Raw genomic sequence first — 8,620 nt, 5'->3', positions numbered from 1 at the left:
CTTGATGAAAGTGAAAGTGGAGAGTGGAAAAGTTGGCTTAAAGCTCAACATTCACAAAATGAAGATCATGGCATCAGGTCCCATCACTTCATGGGAAATTGATGGGGAAACAGTGGAAACAGTGTCAGAAATTTATTTTGGGGGGCTCCAAAATCACTACAGATGGTGACTGCAGCCATGAAATTAAAAGACGCTTATTCCTTGGAAGGAAAGTTATGACCAACCTAGATAGCATATTCAAAAGCAGAGACATCACTTTGCCAACAAAGGTTCATCTAGTCAAGGCTATGGTTTTTCCTGTGGTCATGTATGGATGTGAGAGTTGGACTGTGAAGAAGGCTGAGCGCCAAAGAATTGATGCTTTTGAACTGTGGTGTTGGAGAAGACTCTTGAGAGTCCCTTGGACTGCAAGGAGATCCAACCAGTCCATTCTGAAGGAGATCAGCCCTGGGACTTCTTTGGAAGGAATGATGCTAAAGCTGAAACTCCAGTACTTTGGCCACCTCATGCGAAGAGTTGACTCATTGGAAAAGACTCTGATGCTGGGAGGGATTGGGGGCAGGAGGAGAAGGGGACGACAGAGGATGAGATGGCTGGATGGCATCACTGACTCGATGGACGTGAGTCTGAGTGAACTCCGGGAGTTGGTGATGGACAGGGAGGCCTGGCGTGCTGCGATTCATGGGGTCGAAAAGAGTTGGACACGACTGAGCGACTGATCTGATCTGATATCACCCATTAAGATGTGCATGCTTGTTATTTGGTAAGAAAACATTATGCTTCTGCAGAGATGCTAACCATCAAACTTTCAGGCACAGAGACGCTTTCCTTTCAACTAAAACGCCCCAATTTCTAAAACAGTTTCCCCAACTCCCATAGCGTACTGCAATTTGCCTGAATGCACTGTGAATGCTGATATAAATTAATCCTTGTTCAGAATATTCACATTTTGAAAAATTACTTAGTACTAAATTCGCTCAATAGTGAAGGCGCTCTTTGGACCTTCAAATTTTAAATGTGAATGTCTCCATCTTTCCTTTCACAACCAAAGCTCCTCCTCCCATCCTCCAAAGTTGACGAAATCAAATGCCTTGGACCTGAACGTTTTAGTAATTCAGATCACTTGAGAGAAAACAAAAATAACCAGGGCGGGAGAAATGTACAAATTTTTAGTTTGGGGATTGCAAACATGGAGAAATGCCGCCTCCTGATGGTAAGAGGTGGAAACAGCAGGAAAAAGGCCGACAAAGACCTTCAGGAAAAGCAACTATTTTCATTTCAAACCATCAAACTGCTCAAGTCAGAGGCCCTCAGATCGCCGCGGTCGGCCTCTTCCGGCCGCTCTGACCACTCAGTGCGCCCTGTGCAACGTGATTGACAGAGTAAGAGTCCTGTCCGTTACCTAAATTCGTCACTCAGGAAACAGTGAACCCGACCCTCCCGGAAGCTCCGCGTCCGCGCTCTCCCGGCATCCTTTGTCTTCCGGCTGTGCTCAGATCCCTCCGGCGAGTCCCGCTTTGCGCGCCCATTTCGATCCCGAGTGTCAAACTCGGTTTTGCGGACTTGAGACTTCTGCACAGATTTTCTGGGCCTAGGTTCTTGGCTATGGGGGCAGGAATGGCTCAGCTGGAGGGTTACTATTTCTCGGCTGCCCTGAGCTGTACCTTTTTAGTGTCCTGCCTCCTTTTCTCTGCTTTCAGCCGGGCCCTGCGAGAGCCCTACATGGACGAGATCTTCCACCTGCCGCAGGCGCAGCGCTACTGTGAGGGCCATTTCTCTCTCTCGCAGGTGGGGTCCCCAACCTGTCTGCACGCTCACACTGGCTAGAAAGGGAAGATCTGGCCCCAGCGCTAATTTCCCCCGTCTTTATCCTTAGCTCCCTTCACTCCAAACAGGAAAGGAACTGGGTAATTTTTTGTTCCTCTGAGATCTGTAAAATATTTGCTAAATGAGTGCATAAATGGCAGATTTGTCTCCTAGCAAGAAATCCTCGGGGAGATTAACTAATGGGGAATTAAGTTATTGCCCCCCCCCCCTTTTTTTTTTTTTTTTTGACAACTAATGAAAGCTATCCTAGTTTTTCTTTGCCAATTCCAGAATTAGAGGCGTTGGATTGTTCCTAGGAAATAAAAAAAAATTCACATTCGGTCACCTGTTAAGCATCTCACTGTGTATTTTGAGAGTGGGATAGGAGGGGGCGGGGGTAGCTTCAGCCACTAAGAAGTGACAAGTTATGTTAGTTCCACCCTTGATGTTTTTAACAACCTTCTGTAAACTGGATCAACTGTCAACCAGTGAAGTGTTTGAATACGCATTTGGAAATGGCAACCCAGGCTAGGATTTTTACCTGGGAAGAAATCCCATGGGCAGAGTAGCCTGCCAGGCTACTGTCTGTGGGGTCACAAATAGTCAGACAGGACTTGGTGCCTAAACAACAGCAGCAGCATATGCAGATATGGATATAAAAATCCTTTGGGAGAAGGCATTGTAGAGTATGGTTAAATATAGTTTATAGTTATAGAAAAACCTGGTTTTAAAACTTGGTACTAATGTTTACTATTCATGTGGCTTGGAAATTTTCTGAGTTTCTGATTACTCATCTGAAAATGATGGTAAAACAGTATCTATTACAGGGCTTGTTACAGGATTAAATAGAGTACTGGCTCAGTATATTGTAGCTGTCATTATGGATCCTGTGCTTTAATCTCTTTATTTTTCTCTCCATACCCATCAGAGTTCCAGCAGGTATTTCCAGGCTTTTTAAAACTGTAGCGTTTACAATTTAATCACCAAAAGACAGGCCCTCCAAAGAGTATGTCTTGGAAACTGAGTTTAAGTTGTTGACTACTGGTTGCTGATACTTTAACAGTCAGAAAGCAAATACCAAAGACAATAAGGAAGACTTCTTTAGAGGAAGTGTCTGATTTGCCCTGATGTTAAAAGGACTCATTTAACTGTCATAGGATAACTTCCCAGAGATGCCTGATTGTTAGTAAAGATGACATTTCTGTATCAGTCTTATCAGTATAATGTTTCTTGCTTTTGCTTCGTTGTTGACCTTTTGTTTTTAAGTGGGACCCCATGATTACTACATTACCTGGCTTATACCTGCTGTCAGTTGGAGTGGTCAAACCTGCCAGTTGGATCTTTGGATGGTCAGAACATGTTGTCTGCTCCATTGGAATGCTCCGATTTGTTAACCTTCTCTTCAGTGTTGGCAACTTCTATTTACTATACTTGCTTCTCCGCAAAGTGCAACCCAGACACAAGGTTTGTTTCCAGAATAAGTTTATGTACAGGCAGGTCCACAATTATGGTGAATTTATTTTATGAAACTTGGTGGAAAATATTTTTAACAATATTTGTATATATTTTGTAAAGTTAAAGCAAGTCTTCTGCCCCCATTTTAGATGTTTGTGTTTAAATATTTGAAAAACTAATTTATTATAAAATATATAAATTTTCATGAATTAAGTCAGTTCAGTAAATATCTATTGAGCTTATTCTGTGTGTTAAGCACAGAGACTACAGAGGTAAGTGAAGCAGTCTTTTTCTTATAAAACTTATGTCTTCATTAGGGGGAACAGATGTTACCTGGGCAGTTTTTTATGATTTAAGAATGCAGACCCTGGACGTGAATTACGTGGTTTTGAATTTTATCCACTTATTAATTGTGTTACTTTGGGCAGGTTGCCCCTTAGTGACTCCATGTTTTCATTTGTTAAATGGGGAAAATATAGACTCAACCTCACAGGACTATCCTGAAGCATAAAAGAGCTTAATAAATGGAAAGTTACTAAAATGTTCCCAGATGTAATAGTAAGGAATCAGTAAATATTAACTATAATGGGTTTAACTTAAATGATTTCAGTAGTGTAAATTGTGGGATAACAATAGCTATAAAACACTACAAGAATACAGAGAAGGAGCAGAAGAGAACTTGTTGCAGCCTGACTGGGAAGGAAAGCTGTTGGTTGCATTGAGTAAGACTTCACACATCAGGAAGATCATACCTGATCTGAATCTTGATGACAGATAGGGCTGTAGAATAGGAATGAATTCTGACAGAAATAGCATAAGCAATTGTAGAAAGACATGGAGCAACAAGATACTGGAAATTGCTATTTGTAACTATAAGATTACAAAGTACAGGGATGTGAGGCTATAGAAGTAGGTAGGAGAGAAGTCATGAATATCCTTTTTATGTCATGGAAAGTATTCTAAACTTTACCTAGTAGGTGAAGGACAGCCCTTAATTTTAATGAATGGAATGGCATGATCTGGCTTGGTGATTTAGAATAACTGGAAGATAGAATTTAAGGAAATAAGAGTACTTTCAAATTCTGAAATAGATTATCAGGCCAAAAGAAGATGTTTAACTTTAGATGAGCCCCACTATTTTCAGGAAAATCCCTGTAATTTCATCACAGAATAGTAAGATCATTATGTGTGGTGGTATAAATGTTATATACGTATTTAAATTCTCTCTGGTGCAGAGTTTTGAGACTGCACTAGAAATTGGTGATGGTGGCCAAGTGAATGCTTATGGAAGGCTCACTGAAATGGAACCACTTGCACTGTGTCCCATTCATCTCCATCTTCTCCATAGAATTGAGTTCATAGTCTTCACACAGTAACTCCTTAACTATTTGTTGAGTGATTCAGTCTAATAGGCAGTAGAAGCTTTGACACACATATGTATTGTTTTATTGGCTTCCAAATTGCTAGGTGTAACTAAAAAGTATCAGAAAGTTCCCTCATAAATATATACTGTATTTTTCCAAAGCCAGGAATAAAATTAATATTGAATAATTTTATTTATGTAAAACTCAGGCAGTTTTGGTTTGTTTTTTTTTTCTTAGTAAATCTCTCCCTTAGCTCTGCAGAAATAGCCTATTGGTTTTATTGTGAACTGTGTTTTCTCTTTTCATAGGCTTCCTCATGTATCCAGAGGATCTTGTCAACATTAACATTAGCAATATTTCCCACACTCTATTTTTTTAACTTCCTTTATTATACAGAAGCAGGATCCATGTTTTTTACTCTTTTTGCCTACTTGATGTGTCTTTATGGAAATCATAAAACTTCAGCCTTGCTTGGATTTTGTGGCTTCATGTTTCGTCAAACAAATATCATCTGGGCTATCTTCTGTGCAGGAAATGTCATTGCACAAAAGTTAACTGAAGCTTGGAAAACTGAGCTACAGAAGAAGAAAGAAGAGAGGCCTACCCCTATTAAAGGACCATTTTCAGAATTCAGGAAGATTCTTCAGTTTCTTTTGGCTTATTCCATGTCCTTTAAGAACTTGAGTATGCTTTTACTTTTGACTTGGCCGTACATTCTTCTCATGTTTCTATTCTGTGCTTTTGTGGCAGTTAATGGTGGAATTGTTATTGGTGACCGGAGTAGTCATGAAGCCTGTCTACACTTTCCTCAGCTGTTCTATTTTTTCTCTTTTACTCTCTTTTTTTCCTTTCCTCACCTGCTGTCTCTTAACAAAATCAGGGCTTTTCTTTGCTTAGTTTGGAAACGGAGAATTCAGTTTTTTGTGATAACTTTAGTATCCATATTTTTAGTTTGGAAATTTACTTATGCTCATAAATACCTGCTAGCAGATAATAGACACTATACATTCTACGTGTGGAAAAGAGTTTTTCAAAGATATGAAATTGTGAAATATTTGTTAGTTCCAGTCTATATATTTGCTGGTTGGAGTATTGCTGACTCATTAAAATCAAAGTCAATTTTCTGGAATTTAATGTTTTTCATATGTTTATTTACTGTGACAGTACCTCAGAAGCTGCTAGAATTTCGTTACTTCATTTTACCCTATGTTATTTATAGGCTTAATATACCTCTGCCACCCACATCCAGACTTGTTTGTGAGCTGGGTTGCTATGCAATTGTGAACTTCCTAACCTTTTATATCTTTCTGAACAAGACTTTTCAATGGCCTAATAGTCAAGACATTCAGAGGTTCATGTGGTAATATCAGGGATATCTTGAACTCTAAAAATAGACTTATTATTTAGACTATTTCTATAATGAAAACTAAGTAGAAATTTTGGAATTTCTTTTAGACACTATGGTGATCTCAGATCACATCAGATTTTTTGTTTTAACTATCTGAAATATGTATTTTAAAATGCATATTTAAAATATGTATTTTAAATACACACACATATACCTATATATGTATGTGTATATATATATATGTTTATATATATGTATATATATAAACCTGAGAAAGTTAAATGGTAAAGAACTGAAGAAAATTTAAGACTTGCTCTATAAGCTTGAATAATAATGGGAAAAATAAAATTATGTATAGCTATCATATTTCTTTAACACTGTTTGCCACTCAAAAAGCTTAGAAGCTTTTTATATACAGGTTTAAGAAAACTGAGCATGCTTTATAGTACTAAAACTTATTTATTAATTCTCTTCAGAAAAATTAGCAAAGTCTTTAAAAATATTTGCAATTAGGTAACATTGTTGATTGAAAAGTTGCTTAACATTTTAGTAAATATAATTTTAATCATAAGTAAAATAGATTCACATAGATAAGTAAATATTGTAAAATAGAGGCTCTTCTGTGTTTATCTAGGAATCAAGTTGTGGATTTTTGTTAAAAATCTAGAAATGATGATGTCCTTTCACTGTTCCTAATATGAAGCATATGATGGCCAAAGATAAATTGTGTTGATGATAATACCTTTCAAATTGGGTTTTCTTTCTGAAATACGTTACTGTATTAGTTTCCTATGGTGGTCATAACAGATTACCACTAATTTGGTGGCTTAAAAATCTTTCACAGATCTGGAGGCTAGATGCCTAAAATTAACATGTCACCAGTGTTAGCTGCTTTTGGAGGCTCCAAAAGAGAATCCATTCCATGCCTTCTCTTGCTTTCTCCAGTCCATGGTGTTCCTTGGTTTATAGATGGATTACTCCAGTATCTGCCTCTGTCTTCACATGGCCTTCCTCTCTGTCTTCCTTCTCTTATAATGACAATTCTTTCTCTCTGGATTTAAAGCCCACCCTAATTCAGGATAATTGCATGTCTAGATCTTTAACTTAATTATATCTGCAAAGACTCTTTCCATATAAGGTCATATTTACAGGTTTTAAGTTCTAACTTTTTGTGGAGCATTTTTTAACCCATCAAAGTTACTAAAGGAGATTTTTCAATAAACTTCATAAGACTTGTAGGAAATAATTTCTTTGCTAAGATATTTTAAATAACATCTTTTCTGAGAGGTTAAAAACAAATGACTTGCAAAGTCACATAAAAACTAAACATAGCTGGTGTTTGATCCCAGTATCCCCCAAAAGTTAGAATTTAAAGGAAGTTTATAAATTATTTGATGTAGTCTTATTTTGTAGATTAGGTAACAAATGTTTGGGTATGATTTAGGGGGATTAATTTTGGATTCTGTGTGTACTGTTTGGAGTACATTCATTTGAGTTGTCATTCCCTTACAGAGAAGTATTATTTGGATATGTTAACTTTGATATGTAAACTTAGAACTGTGAATAGAATTCATTTTTTAATCCAGTTTGACATTTGTAAATTTTTCAACTGTGAACTGTTTTCAGTGTTGGATTATGGTTCTCTGAGTTTCAAATAAGGAGTGAATTTGGGAAATACTCTTTATTTGCAAATATAAAATTGTGCACAAGTACAAATTACAAGTGTAGCCCTGAGTAATAAATACAAAGTCTTATGTTGTACACACTCTTTGGGGCCAATTTGTATTGTATTCAGTGCTTACAAAGTAGATTGACTCTTTAGTTATAACAGACTGTGAGACAAATATTTTTACTGACACTTCTTTTTTTTCAAATTAGACAAGAAAGCACATTGAACAAATTATTATTTTATAATGGAGATATGAAGTCAAAATTCCCCCCAAAATATGTAATTTAGGGAAACAAATTTCTTATCTGATACCATCTGTGCAATGCTTTTTTTTTTTTTTTTTTTTTAACTTTACTTTTAGGCATATTTCTGAGACAAAAAACTTTTTTCCTCTAATATAGTCTGGCAATAATGGAGAAATTATTCCACCCCATCAGTTAAGGAAATCATTGTGCTAATTCATTTTAAGGGGAGACTCCCCACTGTTTCAAGAGATCATTTGAAATGCTGTGAATTAAAAGGTACTCTAAAGCATTGCTTTTAGGAACATTCTGAAGTTTTATGTATTTTGAATATTTTTCAAGAGTTACCAAAGAAATATATATGTTTGACATTTTTTAAAATACAAACTTAACTGGATTATTGATTAGAAAATTCTTAGGGAGGTGATATGTATATAATTATGGATGAATTGCATTATTATTTGGCAGAAACCAAGAAAACATTGTAAAGCAATTTTCTTCCAATTAAAGAATAAACTTTTTAAAAAGTATTGGTAAGCTACCGAGCCTTTGGGACCTTGTAGTTATTGTTATTAAAGTCTGTAAGTGGGATTATTTTAAAGAATATCATAAAAAGATTTGGTTCATAAGTTTTTTATGCCCGGTAATACATCTTTTGAACTTTTTCTACCTTATATGAAATTCTATAGACACAGTGTATTATTTTTATATATCATTAGTTAAGTGCCAATGTCCT

The 8,620-nt window shown here is 36.5% G+C and overlaps 1 protein-coding gene across 1 annotated transcript; it reads left to right on the top strand.

Moving 5' to 3' along the window:
* Positions 1–1,477: 1,477 nt before the first annotated feature.
* ALG10 (ALG10 alpha-1,2-glucosyltransferase) lies at positions 1,478–8,414 on the top strand. Its single transcript, XM_086401353.1, has 3 exons — positions 1,478–1,788; positions 3,073–3,270; positions 4,934–8,414. Exons 1-3 carry the CDS (start codon positions 1,606–1,608, stop codon positions 5,987–5,989), a joined length of 1,437 nt encoding a protein of 478 aa, XP_086257479.1. The 5' UTR covers positions 1,478–1,605; the 3' UTR covers positions 5,990–8,414.
* The last annotated feature ends 206 nt before the right edge of the window (positions 8,415–8,620 follow it).

The sequence above is a fragment of the Bos grunniens genome, chromosome 5 (genome assembly GCF_055505025.1).
Source record: "Bos grunniens cultivar Pamir isolate PY7600 chromosome 5, Bosgru_T2T1.0, whole genome shotgun sequence".
Classification (NCBI taxonomy): domain Eukaryota; kingdom Metazoa; phylum Chordata; class Mammalia; order Artiodactyla; family Bovidae; genus Bos; species Bos grunniens.
This window is presented reverse-complemented; position numbering and strand designations above follow the sequence as displayed.

Excerpts from the sequence above, each read along its gene's own strand:
- ALG10 (XM_086401353.1), top strand. The coding sequence starts at position 1,606 with ATGGGGGCAGGAATGGCTCAGCTGGAGGGTTACTATTTCTCGGCTGCC. Across the intron at positions 1,789-3,072 it reads GCCATTTCTCTCTCTCGCAG|TGGGACCCCATGATTACTAC; the intron begins GTGGGGTCCCCA and ends TTTGTTTTTAAG. Across the intron at positions 3,271-4,933 it reads AAGTGCAACCCAGACACAAG|GCTTCCTCATGTATCCAGAG; the intron begins GTTTGTTTCCAG and ends CTCTTTTCATAG.